Below are 17982 nucleotides of genomic sequence, written 5' to 3'. Positions count from 1 at the left end.
CGACATTGTATAGTTAAATCTTCTGCCAAAATAGTGAAATGCAAAATCGTACCGACACTTAATAGTGCGTTGGTTAAATCTAGCACAAAACCGACAACTAGCAAAGTCGTAGTCAGGGCCTAGGCAAGGGATACAGTAAGAATGAAAGTCCTTATGAGGTATTTGCTTCCCACAAGAAATACAATTATAAACTTTTCTGACATCGTTCTGGAGCAAGAAAAAAGTTTCCCCAAAGGGGTACTTCGCTTTTAGTGAAGACTTTGGATCTGAAATTCGAACATGAAAATCTCAGGAGTCGGCCGACCGGCACTTGGCAAACTGCTTTTGCTTCGGGCATTGCGCGGCAAGAAAGACTGAAGAAAATGGCGTCGGCTGCATCTTTTATACCCATGGCACACTGACGTCAGGGAAGAGGTGACAGCAACCGATGCCGGACTTTGACTTTGGAATTCAGGCTGACTGAGGGTAGCCTGCCAGCAGGATAACCCATCTGTAATGACTGCAGCAGTGAAACACGAAGAACATCAACTATTCGTCAGCTTTGCCCCAGGGGCAGAGGGGAAGCCCATTTCCACACAAACCATTTCCAAATGGATATCAAACTGTATCCATTTCTGCTACAGTTTGCATGGGAACCCCGCCCCCCCCCCCAAGTCTATTCAAACCTATTCCAATAGGGCAGCCTCCACTTCCACAGCATTCCTCAGAGGAGTTCCCACCAGGAACATCCTGGAAGCAGCTTTACCAAGCATTATCACCTACCTCTATTTTCTAAGGTTAGGGCAGGATCTGCCTATGCAGTTCTGCAGGGCATTTTGACCCATTCCTAGGTCTCTTACCAATCCCTCCCACCCCTCTCCTCAGTTTTGGAAATCCACCCACAGGTGATGACTGCAACAGTGAAGGATGAAGTGCAGTTGTGTACACTTACCATAAATGTAGATGTTCGAGTGTATTCACTGTTGCAGTCATCACACTTGGGTTATCTGCCTGCAGGTAGCCCTCAGTCAGCCCGAATACCAGAGACTTAGTATTTCTGCATTGGATGCTGTCACTCCAGGCCTGACGTCAGGTCATCAGGGGTATAAAAACAGGCAGCGGACGCCATTATGTCAATTTTTCTTGCCCCAAATGTCAGGAGCCCCCCAAATAGGGAGCTAAGTTACTGTGGGGAAAACACAACCAGTAAAAAGTAAATACCAATACCAATACCCCTGAAAGGGGTGGGTAATAGCCATGGAGAGGAGAGAGAGAAAAAAAACAGGGGGCTGGGGAGGAGGGAAACCAGGACTGCAACAGTGAATATACTCGAACATCTACATTTATGGTAAGTGTACACAACTGTGCTATGTTCTTCATGTTTCACTGTTGCAGTCATCACACTTGAGTGGATTCCCAAAGCTGAAGAAGGGTGGAGGCAGTCAAGAACAGTTAGGGCTGGCTGGTATGCCTTGCAGGACTGCTGCAGCAACCCCTGCCCTGGATTTGGAAAAGATAGGCAGGTGGTAATGCTTGGTGAAGGTGTGTACTGAACTCCAGGTAGCAGCATCCAGAATGTCCCTGGTAGGGACTCCCCTGAGAAATGCTGTAGAGGTAGATGTTGCCCTAGTGGAATGTGTTCTGACCCCCTGAGGGGTTGGTTTCCCATGGTGCTTGTAGCAGAAATGGATGCAGTGTGCTATCCATTTGGAAATTGTTTGTTTTGAAATGGCCTTGCCCTCTGCCCCTGTTGCAAAGCCGACTAGTAACTGGTTAGATTTTCTGAAGGGTTTAGTCCTATCAAGGTAGAATCTGAGCTGTCTGTGCACATCCAAGGAGTGCAGGATCCTTTCCCCTTTACCTTTGAGGATTAGGTAAAGTTGGCAAATGGATGGATTGGTTGAGAGCCACACCGGACACTACTTTAGGCATGAAGGAATGGTTAGTCCTGAGGGTAACCCTGTCAGCATGGAAAATAATGAAAGGTTCCACAGCCATAAGTGCTTTTAGCTCAGATACACTTCTAGCTGAAGTGATGACCAGAAGCAATGCTGTTTTCCAAGAGAGGAATTTTAAGTCTGCTGACACAGCAGGTTTAAAGGGGGGAAGCGTGAGATTTTCCAGTACAAAGTTAAGGTCCCAAGCAGGGGGGGATGCTCTCCTTAGTGGCCTTGTTTGCCCCTCTCAGGAACTGTTTGATAAGACGGTGTGAGAAGAGAGGTGGCTCAGTGTTGTAATGAGCCAAAATGGCTGAGGCATGTATCTTAATGGAGGAGAAAGACAGGCCTTTGTGGAGTAGATCTGCTAAGTAATCCAAGATTAGAGGCAGGGAGAGCAGAGTTGCGTCCTCTCCTTTAGATAGAATTCAGGAGCAGAACCTTTTCCACTTATCAGCATAGGATTCTCTTGTACTGGGTCTTCTGGCTTCAAGAATGATGTCCAGCACCTGCTTGCTTAGGGCTGCTAAGGGGGAGAATTCAAGGAATAAGCCAGGCTGCAAGATTTAGGGTTTGCAGTTGTGGATGCAAACTTTGTCCCTCCTGTTGAGAGAGCAGGGTTGGGTTTTGGTGTAGGTGCCAGAGTGGCACAAGGGAAAGGCTGTGCAGGAGTGGGTACCAGTGCTGACGTGGCCAGTCTGGGGCAATCAGAAAGTACAGTTGTGTACCTACCATAAATGTAGATGTTCGAGTGTATTCACTGTTGCAGTCATTACGCTTGGGTTATCCTGCCGACAGGCTACCAGCAGGCGGCCTGAATTCCAAAATCTAGGTCCGGTATCAGTTGCTGTCGCCTCTTCCCTGACGTCAGTGTGCCAGGGGTATAAAAGATGCAGCCGACGCCATTTTCTTCAGTTTTTCTTACCCCAGATGTCAGGTACCCCCAAACTGGTAGGCTGAAAATTATGCCAATAAGTATGCATGCACAAAAAGAAACATTTCCTTCATCTACGAGCAAATACACCACATAGGTTGTATAGGATAGAGAAGTACAGAGAAGTCCCAGCAAAGAAAAAAGGGGGATGGTGGGTGGGTAACCTGGACTGCAGCAGTGAATACACTCGAACATCTACATTTACGGTAGGTACACAACTGTACTATGTTCATCGTGTTTCACTGTTGCAGTCAATACTCTTGGGTTGAATCCCAAAGCTGAGGATGGGTGGCTGGGCTACATAGGATTAGGAGAGGCTATGAGGCCCTGCAGAACTGCAGTGGCAAAGCCTGCTTTGGATTTAGAGTAAAGAGGTAAGTGGTAGTGCTTTGTAAAAGTGTGCACTGAACTCCAAGTTGCAGCCTCTAAGATGTCTTTGGTTGGTACTCCCCTGAGGAAGGCTGCTGAAGTGGCTGCTGCTCTGGTAGAATGAGGTCAAATGCCCTTAGGCACTGATTTGCCATGTTGAGAATAGCAGAAACAGATGCAATGGCCTATCCATTTAGAAACAGTCTGTTTTGAGATAGCATTTCCTTGTGATCCTGCAGCATATGACACTAAAAGTTGCTCAGTCTTTCTGAAAGCTTTAGTTCTGTGCAAGTAGAAGCGTAGCTGCCTGTGTATGTCCAAAGAATGCAGAATTTTCTCACCCTTGTTCTGTTGGCTTGGATAAAAGGTAGGCAAGTGAATGGTTTGGTTGAGGGCCACCTTAGGCATAAAGGTTGGGTTTGTCCTCAGGGGAAACCCTGTCTGGATGAAAAATGATAAAAGGTTCCACAGCCATGAGTGCTTGCAACTCAGAGACTCGTGTTGCAGAGGTTATTGCTAGGAGCATAGCTGTTTTCCAGGATAAGAATTTTATATCCGCCGTTGAGGCTGGCTCAAAAGGAGGCAGTGTGAGTTTTTCCAAGACATAATTGAGGTCTCATTGGCGCTCTCCTTGGAGGCCTTGATGTTTTTGGCCCCTCTGAGGTACTGCCTTATTAAAGGATGAGAAAAGATAGGTGGTTCCATGTTGTAATGGGCTGAAATGGCAGAGGCATGAATCTTAATTGATGGAAAAGAAAGGCCTTTGTCCAGCATCTCAGTTAGGTATTGTAAAGTCTGAGGGATATTTGGTACATACGTGTCAATGCCTTGTTCCTGGTTCCAAGCACAGAATCTCTTCCATTTTGATTTTTCTGGTAAAGGGCCTCCTGGCCTCCAAGATGACATCCATAACAGCTTTTGAAAGAGGAGTGTTCTGAATGGCTACATTATCCGCCATGCTGCCAGATTTAAGGTCCTGAGTTGGCTGTGCAGGATCCGATTGTTTTGTTGGGTCAGCAGGTGAGACGTTTGAGGCAATATCCATGCTGGACCTTGAGACAAGCTCTTTAGGATTGGGTACCAGTGCTGGCGTGGCCAGTCTGGTGCAATCAGTATCATTTTTGGCTTCTCTTGTCTGACCTTTAGGAATACCCTGGGAAGGAGAGGCAGTGGAGGAAAGGCATATACTGTTAGATTTTTCCAGCTGAAGGATAGGGCGTCCACTCTCCATGCTTGTCTGTGATAAATCCGTGTGCAAAATCTCTGTAATTGGCAGTTGTGAGGGGAGGCAAATAGATCTATGTCTGGGCATCCACATTTCCTTGTTATCATGCTGAAGACTTGTGGATCCAGTTTCCACTTGTGGGGATCCATGAGGTTTCTGCTTAGTTCATTTTCCAGAGAATTTGTTTTTCCTGGCAGGAATTGTGCTTGCAGGTGAACTTGATAAGTCAATGCTGTGTCCCATAAGGTCATTGCTTGTCTGCAGAGGGGGTAGGAATGCATACCTCCCTGCTTGTTTATGTACCACATGACCGTAGTATTGTCTGTCTTTATCAGTAGCTGTCCTGGATGAAGTAGATCCTTGAAAGCTGTCAGGGCATTCTGAACAGCTAGCATCTCTTTTTGATTGATGTGAAGATGCATCTGTCCTGCAGGCCATGTGCCCTAAATACATTTTCCTGCCATATGGGCCCCCCAGGCATAATCTGATGCATCCGTTGTCAGTGTCTGTCTGGCTGTGGGTAAACTGAATGGCAGACCCTTGTTGTGGTGACAGGCCTCTGCCCACCATCGAAACTTCTGTTGCAGGCAGGGAATGAGGGTAATTACTGTCTCCAGGCTGTGGCAATGCTGAGTCCAAACACTTTTTAGATACCATTGTAGTTTCCTCATATGCAGTCTGGCATATGGAATTAGTAGAATGCAGGATGCCATGAAACCCAAAGCCTGCAGGATTTTCCTTGCAGATAACTGGGTGTGTTTGTTGCCAATTTTTTGAAGTAAGAAGTCAGTTGTTTTTGTTTGTCTGGCGTGAGATAAGCCATCTGGGCAGTTGTATTTAAGCTTGCACCCAGGAATATTAACTCTTGAGAGGGCACTACTTTGGATTTCTTTTCGTTTACTGTGTATCCTAGGCAAATTAGTAATCTTTTTACAAATGCCAGATGCTTTAGAAGAATGTATTTGTTCTCTGCTTGAATAAGGCAGTCGTACAAGTAGGGATATATTTGAATTCCTCTTTGTCTGCAAAATGCAATTACTGGTGCCAGGCATTTTATGAAGACCCTGGGCGCAGTAGATAAGCCAAAGGGCAGTGCAGAGAATTGGTAGTGCATTGAGCCGGCTATGAATCTGAGGTATCTTCTGCAAGATTGTCTGATTGGGACATGCAGGTATGCCTCTTTTAGGTCCAAAGTTACAAGCCAAGCCTTCTTGCCCAGCATGGGCAGTGGCTGCTGAAGAGTCAACATCTTGAATTTTGGAACCTCCAGAAACGTGTTTAGTACAGACAGGTCCAGTATTGGTCTCCAGGTTTTGTCCTTTCTGGGCACTAAGAAAAGTCTGGAGTAAAATCCTTGTCCCTGCTCTTGTGGCACTTGTTGAATGGCCCTCATGTCCATGAGGGCTGTAATTTGCTTTTGTGCCTCTGCCCATTGATTGTGTGGCAGGTCTGGCATACCTTTTGACCTTGGTAGGGTGTGAAAATGGAACCTGTAGCCTTGGGACACTATGTTCAAGACCCGTTTGCTTGGGTAACTATTTGCCAATTTGATGAAAAAAGTGCTAGTTTTCCCCCTAAGGGGGCTGTTAACAGAAAAATGGTAGGATCTGGCAGAGGAAAGTCATTGGGACTGTTTCCTTATAAGGTTGCGATTTGTCTTCTCCGCTTTTGGAGGTAGGGGCACCCCATTGTTTAGGCCTGTATGAGCCTTGGGGCTGAGATCTGCCTCTGGGATGCCTGTATCTGCCTCTTTGTAGTCTGTCTGACACTGGAAAGGACCAGTTTTTTGAAGGCCAGTTCCTGCTAAATCTGGGTGGTTGCACCTGTAAGAAATCCTTAACTGTCTGCATGGATTTCACTTTATCCTCCATTTTCTTCAACACCTCTTCTGCTTTAGCGACAAAGTATCATGCTGTAATGGGGCATCTAATAATTTTGCTTTAACAAGATCAGGCAGGTTCTGTTCCTTTAACCAAGCATGCCTTCTAATAACAGAACCGGTAAAAGCAGCCCTGCAAGAGGCCTCCAGTGAATCATAACCATATTGCAAAGTATGCTTTTCCACTTGTTCAGCTGCATGCAATAAATCCTGCATTTCCTTGTTCTATGAACATTCAGTATTTGTCAACATTTTCTGTTTAAGCAGTGACATTAAGTATTGCTGATATTTAAGCATATGAAACTGACAATTTAAAGCCCTTACAGCCAAGGCAGCAGAAGTGTAAACCTTTTTCCCTCATTTGTCCAGTGCCCTAGAATCCCTATCAGAGGGGACAGGGTTTTTTGCATTGGAAGCTTTGACCCCTTTGGGACCCTGAGATACAGTTTCTGGGTCAGCAGTGGGTACTTATATAGGAATTTATGAGAATCTGGGATCCTGTAGTATCTGTCTGGCTTAGCAGGTGCAGGGTGTAAAGTGTCAGGGGACAGGCCGTACTCTGAAAATAAATCCTCTACAATTACTAGAACAGGTGGAATAGCAAGGGATCTGTGCTGAGGAAGCAACAGAAAGTCTCTAAGCCTTTTCTTAGATTCAGAATAATCTTGGCTCTCCCAGTGGAAATGCTCCCTCATGGTATGCAGGGTTTCCCCAAAAGAGTAATCCTCAGGAGGAGAGGCTGAAGAAATGGATTCTTCAGCATCAGAGTCCTCACGGGGAGGCATGGAATAATCCTGTTCAGAAGAGGAATCAGAGAAAATTGAAACCTGATCAGAAGAATCATATTCTGTCTCTTGCCTAGGCCTCTTATCAGGGGGGGATGGGAACCCCTGATCAAAGTAATTAGGTCTTCAGCCATTTTAAGCATCTGTTTTTTAGGCATGGAAGTCTGAGTAGGAGAATACTGTACTTGTTTCCTTGTCTTTAGAGCTGCTTTAGTCTTTGTGTTTGAAGCTGAAGATGGTTTAACATATAATTGTGTAGGTCTGAAGACACCCTCAGAAGCCGGTGCCTGCTCAGCGGCTCCGGACCCATCTGAGGGAATGATTTCCGAGTATCCAATACCTTGAGTATCCAGAGGCCCAGTCGGCTCCACGTGGGAGTCGGAAGCGGCCTGTGGCTCTGAGGTAGCGGGCGCCAGGAGCTGCGAAAGCGCCTCACTGAGAACCGGCGACTGGCCTAACGGAGGCCTCGTCGTCAGTTTTGGACCTCGGATGCCTATCCTTTTCCTTGTCCTTGCGTTTTTTGTAAATTCCGGTCGTCGGCTGTTCCAACGGCATTATATAATTAAATCTTCGGCCAAAGTAGTGAAATGCAAAATCAAACTGACGCTTAATAGTGCGTTGGTTAAATCTAACACAAAACCGACAGCTAGCAACGTTGTGATCAGGGCCTAGGCAAGGAATACAGTATGAGTGAAAATCCTTATGAGGTATTTGCTTCCCACAAGAAATACAATTGTTAACTTTTTCTGACATCGGTCTCGAGCAAGAGGAAAGTTTCCCCAACAGGGTACTTATCTTTAATGAAGACTTCGGTTCTGAAATTCGGATTTGAAAATCTCAGGAGTCGGCCAACCGGCACTTGCGAACTGCTTTTGCTTCGGGCACCGCGCGGCAAGAAAGACTGAAGAAAATGGCATCGGCTGCATCTTTTATACCCCTGGCGCACTGACGTCAGGGAAGAGGTGACAGCAACTGACGCCGGACCTAGACTTTGGAATTCAGGCCGACTGTGGGTAGCCTGCCAGCAGGATAACCCAAGAGTAATGACTGCAACAGTGAAACACGATGAACATTTGTCCATGGACTGTCCTATCTTATCTTGAGTAATACTCTTGAGAGAAAGGGCAGAGGGAAGAAAGGCATAGATTGAGAGATTTACCCACTGAAAAGACAGGGCATCCACTTTCCAGGCCCTGCTGTGAGGATTCCTGGTGCATAATTTGCTGAGCTGGTGGTTGTAGGGGGAGGCAAAGAGATCCACTGCTGGGGTCCCCCATTTCTGAATCAGAAGATTGAAGGTGCTGGGCTCCAGTTGCCACTTGTGTGGGTCTAGGAGATTTCTGCTTAAGTATGCCAGTGAGTTTTGTTTGCCTGGTGGGAAATGAGCTTGCAGATGGGCTTGCATGTCCGAGGCCGTGTGCCACAGGGCCATGGCTAACCTGAAGAGTGGGTTCCCCCCCTTGCTTGTTGATGTACCACATATCTGTGGTGTCTGTTTTTATTAACAGTTCTCCTGGAAAGAGTAGGGATCTGAAAGCTGTCAGGGCATTCTGCACAGCTAGCGTTTCTTTTTGGTTGATGTGCAGATGAATCTGACTTGGGCTTCAGTGGCCCTGAATGCATTTGCCGTCCATGTGTGCTCCCCAGGCATAGTCTGATGCATCTGTGGTTAGGGTCTGGGTGGCCTGGGGTTGAGAAAAGGACAGTCCCTTGTTGTGGTAGCATGCTTCTGCCCACCAAAGGAACTCTGTCCTTAGACAGGGTATGATAGGAATGACTGTTTCCAGGTCCTGAGAATGTTGGCACCAAAGACTTTTTAAGTACCAATGAAGTTTCCTCATATGCAGTCTTGCATATGGAATTAGCAGTATACATGAGGCCATGAACCCTAGGGCCTGCAGTATTTTTCTTGCGGATAGCTGGGTTCTGGTGGCCATTTGTTTGAAATAGGCTGTCAGATCGACTTCTTTTTCTGAAGTGAGGAATGCCATCCGGGATGGTGTGTCCAAGCTTGCTCCCAGGAATACAATATTTTGATTGGGTACCAGTTTTGATTTCTTTTCATTGATGATGCACCCCATGAAAGTGAGAAGGTGTTTCACAAATGGCAGGTGCTGCAACAGCAATTCCTGACTGTCCGCCTGAATCAGGCAGTCCAAATATGGGGAAATTTGGATATTTCTCTGCCTGCGGTATGCAATGGCTGGTGCCAGGCATTTTGTGAAAACTCTGGGTGCAGTAGATAAGCCAAAGGGAAGTGCAGAAAACTGATAATGCATAGATCCTGCTCTGAAACACAGATACTTTCTGCATGACTCCCTTATGGGGATGTGCAGATAGGCTTCTTTTAAGTCAAGGGTGACTAACCAGGCATCCTTGGCTAGCATAGTAAGAAGCTGTTGCAGGGTAAGCATTCTGAATTTTGGTACCACCAGGAAGGTGTTGAGAACTGAAAGATCCAGGAATGGGTGCCAAGAGTGCTCTTTCCTGGGTACCAGGAAGAGTCTGGAGTAGAATCCTTGACCCATCTGTTCTACTGGAACCGGCTGAATAGCTCTGATATTGAGCAGGGAAGCTACTTGGCTTTGAGCCTCTGCCCACTGCGTTGAAGGAAGGTCTGGAAACCTGCTTGGGGTTGGCAGTGAATGGAAAAAAAAATGTGTACCCCTGGGAAAAAATGTTGAGGACCCACCGGTTCTGTGCGATGGCCATCCAATTTTTTTGCAAGAAGGGCAAGTTTTCCTCCTAGGGGCACAAGCAATTAGGCAGGGCTGGGAAGTGGAGTAAAGAAGTCATTGTGAGTTTTTTTTCCGTAAGGAGGTGGCTTACCACTCCCTGTTTTAGGGGTGGGGGCACAGCATTGCTTAGATCTCTGCACACCCTGAGACTGTAGTCTGGGTGGTCTGTTTCCCCTGGGTCTGGTTTGAGAAGGCCGGGGGGGGGGGCTGGAAAGGACCAATGCTTAGAAGGGCAATGCCTACTGAATCTAGGGGGTTGCACTTGTAAGAATTCTTTAACAGTCTGCAAAGACTTAGCTTTTTCTTCCATCTTTTTAAGAACCTCTTCTGCTTTGGTGCCAAACAAACTGTCTTTGTTCAAAGGAGCATCTAGTAACTTTGATTTGACATGGTCTGGCAAGGTTTGCTCCTTCAGCCAAGCATGTCTTCTCAGTACAGATCCAGTGACAGCTGCCCGGCAAGATGCTTCTAGGGCATCAAAGCCACACTGCAAAGTATGCTTACTGACTTGGCTTTCAGAGTGCATAAGCTCCTGCAATTCTTTATTTTCTACACAGTCGGTAAAGGTTGCCACTTTTTGTTTAATAAGTTCCATAATTTGCTGCTGGTACTTCAGCATGTGAAACTGACAATTCAATGCCCTAGTAGCAAAAGCTTCAGAGGTATATACCTTCTTACCCCATCTGTCCAAAGCTCTGGAATCCCTGTCCGAAGGGGTGAGATTCTTGGCTGTAGTAGCCTTGATACCTTTAGGCCCCTGGGAAATGATCTCTGGGTCAGCAATAGGATTCTTGAAAATAAATTTGTGTCAGGTACTCTGTAGTATCTGTCTGGTTTCCTAGAGGCAGGAAGTAAAGTGTCAGGAGTAAGACTGGATTCCATAAAAACATCAACAACAACATCCAGGACAGGGGGGTATTGCTAAAGGCCTGTGCTGAGGCAACTCTAGGAATTCTCCGAGTCTCTTTTTGGACTGAGGATAGTCTTGGCATTCCCAGTGGAAATGCTTTCTTAAGGTATGCAAGGTTTCACTAAAAGACAAATCCTCTGGAGGGGAGGCAGAGGGAATGGATTCCTCTGCATCTGAATCCTCATAAGCAGATAAGGGCATGTCTTCATAATCAGAAATCTCAGAGTCATCAGACTTCTGGTCTGTAGAAGCTGTAGGGAACTGGTCTCTTTCTCTTAGCAGGGGAAGGCTGACTTCCCCTAATCAGCATAATAAGATCTTCTGCCATTCTAAGCATTTGTTTTTGTGGCATGGGAGCAGTTGCATGCACTTTGGTTGTCTGTTTTCTAGGCCTAGTGCGTAATCTGGGCCTAAGAAACTCGGTAGTTTTGGTTAAAAAAGTCATCTGTTTGAGTCGAACATCGGTTAAGTGAAGAACTGCCTCAGAAGCTGGTGCCTGCACAGCGGCTCCAGACCCATCCAAGGTAGAGATATCCGCAGGTTCCATAGTCGAAGAGGAGTCTTGTGACATACCGGACTCCGAATGGGTCTCAGTAGAGGCCTGTGAATCCACTTCAAGTGGGCATCAGAGGCTGCGATAGCACCTGAGTACTGGTGGACTGACAACTTGCTTAACAGAAGTGTCGTTGGCAGCTTTGGACCTATGCGGTCTGTCTCTGTCTTTATCCTTACGGTAGTCGGATGGCTTACCAAAGCCATTTCAGAATACGGAGATCGAGAGCAAAAGAATTTAGCAAAATAGAGCCAGATGACGAATGGTTTGGGCGTTAAACAAGGCACAAAACTGACAGCGAGGTACGCCATGGTTGGTGTCTAAAAAGGTGACGCAGTAAGAATGAAAATCTCTGTGAGGTATTTGCTTTCCACGGGCAAGAAAACTGTTAACTTTTTCTGACATCGGTTAGAGCAAGGAAAAAAGGATCTCCAACGGGGTACTTGGCTTTAGAAGACTTCAGGATTATTCAATTTGTAAACGAAAATTCAGGTAGCGGCCGACCGGCACTTGCAAACTGCTTTGGGCTCCTCGGCAAGAAAGACTGATGTAATGGCGTCGGCTGCCTGATTTTATACCCCTGACGTCAGTCCTGGAGCAACAGCATCCGACGCAGAAACACTAAGTCTCTGGTATTCGGGCCGACTGAGGGCTACCTGCAGGCAGATAACCCAAGTGGGATGACTGCAACAGTGAAACACGAAAAACATCATAGTACAGTTTTGTACGCTTACCATAAATGTAGATGTTTGAGTGTATTCACTGTCGCAGTCCTGGTTTCCCACCCTCCTTCCTACTTGTATCCTCTTTCTTTAGGAAGACATAAGTTTCTAACGGTGGCTTTTAGCCACTAGGACCACTTTACTATATTTACTTGGGCCTCTGACTGGTTATGGCAAGAAAAACTGATGTAATAGTGTCGGCTTTCCACAGGCGAGACAATTGTTAACTTTTTCAGACATCGGTTAGTGCAAGAAAAAAGGATCCCCAACGGGGTACTTAGCTTTAGACGTTTTCAGGTGTAATTCAAACTCTGGTAGCGACTGACCGGCAGACTTGCGAACTGCTTCTGGTACGGGCTCCACGGCAAGAAAGTCTGATGTAATGGCGTCGGCTGCCTTCCTTTATAGCACTGACAGCCTGACGTCGGTCAACAAGTGACAGCAGCCGATGTAGAAAAACATTGACTCTGGTATTTGGGCCAGTCGAGGGCTATCACAGCAGGGATAACCCACAGGTGATAAATGCAACAGTGAAACATGAAGAACATCATGCTTACACAGAAATAAATTCTGCACAATATTTAACAGCATGTGCCTTACATAACTGTAGATATAACAAATAATTCAGGCAATAATTAATATCTTCCCCATTTCTGATGATTTGCTTCAAACTAATTCACTTTCTGAGTTAATGGAGTGAAATGCAAGGATAGCAGCAACTATAATCTAAGTGCATTTTGTGTATGGAATTTAAATGTATGTACAGCTTTCACTGCATCCCAGATTTTGATAACTCAGATGCTCATCTGCATCACTAGCTGGTGTCCATGGATACGGTATTGGCAGCTCAAATTATATATTAGGTTATGTGAATGCATTTGCAGTACATTATTAATAGCATATCACAAAAGAAATGTATCTGCACGTGAAGCACTGCTGACATTTAATGGTACCTCTTCTGCCAACTATAAGTTGATTTTTTTAAATTTTCACACTTTCAATAATTCCATTATTTGCATGTTGGATCTAGAGGTTTCCAAGTGTCCATTTTTTTGAAGTTTCGGGCAGCATTAAATCATATCCAGTACTATTTTTTTTTTTTTTTACCTGTTGTTTCACATAAGTTTTTATCTGGCCAAATGCTCCTCATGTGATGCATTTTATGTAGGAAAAAATGAACAGGCAGTTGAGAAAGAGGATCTACGAACATTCATACACCATTAAGGCAAAGAATATGGACAATGCATTGCCCATACACATCTGTACGTAGCTGCTGTTGTTGCGTCTTTCGGCTTATCACGGTTAGGGGTCGCCACAGTCAGGGCTGGTAACTCTGCACGTAAAAATCCACTACCAAACACATCTGTAAGTAGGATGTTTAAAAAATATATTTTTGTTTTATTGACCATGTTAGTAGTAATTTTAATGGTGACAGAGATGGGGGACTGGATTTTAGGGAGTTAAAATGGCAAACTGAGTTGCATTCCTATAATACTCCTGGTTTGAGCAGTAATATTAATTACAAAGTAGTGCTTCAAAGAAGATTTTGACAAATGCAAGTAAAGATTTTATCACTTGTATATTTGTGAGATTTTCTGGCACACCTTTGTGCGTTCATTACACATCATTTGTAAAATCATTCCATATTTATTGCATGTTGTATTTTAGGATCTGTTTTTTTAAGAACTAATTGAATTGTTATTGGTTATGTAAATTATGTCAATGGTATTTAAACAGATGTTAACACAGTTTTCATTCTCAAGAAGACCTATTTAGGGTTGAACACGTTCAAATCGATATTAAAACTGCATAAAAGTCAATTTTGCAACCCTTCTATTTCCCTCATAGTGATGATATATATATATATATATATATATATATATATATATATATATACACACACACACACACACACACGTAAAAACTACTACAACTAGATTAATTTAGTGTATTCAAGATGGGCGCATCTATAGACGATTTTGCATTTTGTAGAACATTTACTTTATTTTCAAACCTTTGTTGTTTTTACAACAGGTGACTGAATATTACTGGTGGGAGAACAAATGTAGTTAAAAGACAATCAAAGTATGCACTTAAAATAAATACCTCTTCTAAGTTGTGGCGTGCAGAAACAGGAACTGTTTGAGGAGTAAGCAACTGAATGGCCTCCTGGCTGGCTTGCTGATAAGGATGCAGATGTATAAAAGGGGGTTGCTGCGGTCTGTGCGGCAAAGCAGCCATGTTATAATGAAAACCGTGTCCCAGCAGATGAGTCTGTGGCAAACTGGTATATGTCCATGAACCATCAGGCTGCAGATACTTCAAGGAAGGAGGTGCTGTATGTCCAGATGATATGGAGAAAGATGGATTGTACAGCTGTGGCTGATGCTGAAGAGACGGGTTATTTCCCATTTCTATGTCTCTACTGTTTTCACTATACCCGGAGAACTGACCATTGGTATTGGAGCTGGCTGATGGAGAATTGAGTACTGATGGGCTCCTTGATTGCACTTGCCTGTACTGCAGAAGTCTTGACTGCGGTGGTGGTGTCTCTCTTGGCTCTCTGCTTTCCACCTGACAGTGCTGCGGAAGTTCCCTAATTAAGCCCTGTAATCTAAATGAAAAACAACAATTACTGCAATGCTTTTCAACAATTTAACCTTAAAAGTTGTTACATTTTATGAAAGCATGTTTCACTTGGACATGATTGCATCAGCAACATTCTGCATGTTTTTGGAAATGCAGTAAATTAAATATTCACAAAAGATAAGTGACAGAAAAAAAATTACAGCTAAAAAGCCAAAGCTATTGCATGATAAAGCTGTGTGAACATAGAAAGACCACTAGGTGGACAAAGTGCACATGTGTCTGCTGTTCATCATAACTACATAACTACAACTGAGATATAATTACAGCAATAATCCTAACAGATGAACTTTCACACCTCTGAAGCAGTACATTCCATGGGGCTGTCACCTATGAAGCAGTAGATTCTGATATTGTTTTTCCTAGCAGTACTACCTTGCACAAGCCAAGCCAGGTCCCCCACAGTTCTAGTGAATGGAGGTGGCTGCCATATGACAGTTTAAAATCAGCACCGGTAGATGTAAAAACTACAATAAATGACTGGATATAAAAATATCAGTTACGTACAATACAGTAACCATTAAGTTAAGAGCACAGGTTGAACTGAAAATACTTAATGTAGAACAGAGGAATGGCTGACTAATAGTTTTCATGGCCAAATGACTTGTAAATCTACTGTTACAGTGATTAACCTAAAATGAGGTAAACAAGATGATTTAATAACCTGCAGATATACTGAGTATTTACTATGCCTGAATTTCAAGACAAGAGGACTACTCAAAAAAGTATGCATATACGTATGCAGGCATAAATTCATAGCACAATTGTCTGACACATTGAATGCAAACATCCTCCAAACCATTACTGATGGATTTACTACACATTAGCAAGTCAAATGGCATCAGAAACACTCAGTCTACGTATTTAAACCTCTTCTTCAACATCAACATAACAGGTTGTAGGGAGAGGTAATCTTGCAGAAGATACTGCTGCTGTGAAACAGGCTCCCCATCCACAAAAAAATCAAAGCTCATCCCTGTCCATATTCAAGCGCAACTTTGAGCTATGGATGGGAAACAGAAAACTTACCTCAGGAATACTTTCTGTACTACTACTAAAACTTAATTTTATCTGCAACCTGTGGGACAGAGTCCCGAGCTACTCAAACTCCTGGGAGGCCCTCATGGAAGGTTATTCCTGAGCACTGCAGAGTCGAAGGATGCTCTCCCTCTGGAGATCAAATCCAACTTATAATAAGAAATGAAGGTATGTGACTTTGCCCAAGTTGCTGCCGCACAAATGTCATCCAATGACACCCTAGACCAAAAGGCAGCAGAAGTCTCCATAGATCTGGTAGAATGAGCTTTAACAGGACCAGGTGGAGACAAACCTTTGTCTTTGTAAGTTTGCAAAATACATAGTGTAATCCATCTAGCTAAGGAAACCTTGGAGATGGCTTAGTAAAAGACAAATAACTGGTCAGACTTACGGAAGGGCTTTGTTCTGTGTAAATAAAAATGAAGTTGTCTATGAACATCTATCAAATGCAGTTTATATTCACCCTTGTTCTGAAAATTTGGAAAGAAAACAGGCAGGTTAACTGTTTGATTAATGTTTGACTCAGAAGCCACTTTTGGTAAGAAAGAAGGGTTTGTATGGAGAGAAACCCTGTCCTTATGGAAGATCAAATAAGGGGGTACGGCAGACAATGCCTGAAGCTCAGAAACCATTCTAGCCAACATAATGGCCACTAGAAAGGCTGTCTTCCATGATAAGAACTTCAAATCTACTGATGCTGCAGGTTCAAAGGGGGGAGCAACTAAAGCTTGGAGAACACATAAGGCAGCTGTTTAATCTCAGCCTTACCACAGGATACGTGCCCAAGGAGTGGCGTACGGCAACTGTGGTCCCACTCCACAAAGGCGGTGCCTCTACGGACCCTGGTAATTACCGCCCCATAAGCTTAACAAGTCTAGTCTGCAAAGCTATGGAGAGGATCATAATGGAGCTCATAAACAAAGATATAGGGGACTTGCAGACATTGGACCCGACCCAGTTTGGCTTCGTCAAGGGCAGATCATGCCTTTTGAACTTGGTCGACTTCTTCGAAACAGTCACCAAGGCCATTGATGAGGGAAAGGCAGTCCATACAGCCTACCTTGACCTTGCAAAGGCTTTAATACCCCACTCGGGTATTGTAGAAAAACTTACCAGCTTAAATGTAAACCCATATGTCACAAGATGGGTTGCAAACTGGCTTAAGGACAGAACCCACAGGGTTAGAGTTGCTGGCGCTATGTCAGACTCCAAGCCGGTCACAAGTGGTGTCCCACAGGGCTCGGTCCTTGGCCCCCTATTGTTCAGCATCTACTTCTCAGAAGTACAGGCCAACATGGGAGGACTTTGGCTGACAAAGTTTGCAGGCGACTGCAAACTGGGCCATAGTGGGAAGTGCAACGGACACGGGTATCCTTCCGAAAGGACTCACGGAAACAGATAGCTGGTGCCAGAGCCATGGCCCGAAATTTAACGCCAAAAATGTATAGTCATACCCTTCGGGAAAAACAAGGTAATCCCAAGCTACCATATAGGTGGCAATCCACTAAGCACAGAAGAGGTTATCAGGGACCTGGGGACCCAGGTTGACAGTGGCCTTTCTTTTGACACTCACGTTGCTAAAGTGGTTAGAAAGACCTTCTACATTGCCCACCTGATCATGAAGGGATTCACATCCAGATCTAGTGAGGTCATTGTTCCCCTGTACTCTTCACTTATCAGACCAATGATTGAGTACAATGCCCCATTCGGGATGTATCTCACCCGACATCTGCAGCAATTGGAGAGACCCCAAAAGTTCCTCACCAAAAGGATAAAGGGACTCCAAAATCTGTCATATGCTGCCAGATTGAAGAAACTCCAGCTCTATTCAGTCACATACCGTCTGCTCAGAGGTGACGTGCCTGACATACAAGGCCATGTCCAACCCGGAATTAATGGACATGCTCCACCTCAAAAAATCCAAATCCACCAAAACCACTAGAGCAAGCGACTTAAACCTTAGCACGGATATAAATAGGACGTGCTGGAGGGATAGATTTATCACTCAGAGACTCCCTATGCTGTGGAATAAAATCCCGGTCCATTTGAGGCAGAGCACCTCGCTGGCTCTGTTCAAGAGAAATCTTGACCTGTGGATGGGAGATCGTAGGTTTACCCCGGGAATCATCTCTGTGTCACTGCTGGACAGAGGCACAACAAACTAATGGGTACAGTATTTTTTCATATAAGGGGTGGTGTAAGCCGCAAATCTTTGGGCTAGGCTTATAAATGCCTTAGGGCAGATAGCCTAGTATAAACCTATGAAC

At 44.6% G+C, this 17982-nt stretch overlaps 1 protein-coding gene across 1 annotated transcript in view; it reads right to left on the bottom strand.

Moving 5' to 3' along the window:
* HELZ (helicase with zinc finger) overlaps positions 1–17982 on the bottom strand; it is a 3197037-nt gene that overhangs the window by 274239 nt on the left and 2904816 nt on the right. The window contains exon 29 of the mRNA XM_044085095.1: positions 14138–14645. Within this exon, the coding sequence (XP_043941030.1) occupies positions 14138–14645 (508 nt within the window). The remainder of the gene's footprint in view (positions 1–14137; positions 14646–17982) is intronic.

The sequence above is a fragment of the Protopterus annectens genome, chromosome 10.part0 (genome assembly GCF_019279795.1).
Source record: "Protopterus annectens isolate FY-2018-M chromosome 10.part0, PAN1.0, whole genome shotgun sequence".
Classification (NCBI taxonomy): Eukaryota; Metazoa; Chordata; order Ceratodontiformes; family Protopteridae; genus Protopterus; species Protopterus annectens.
The sequence above is the reverse complement of the archived record's forward strand: the minus strand, read 5'-3'. Positions and strand labels throughout refer to the sequence as shown.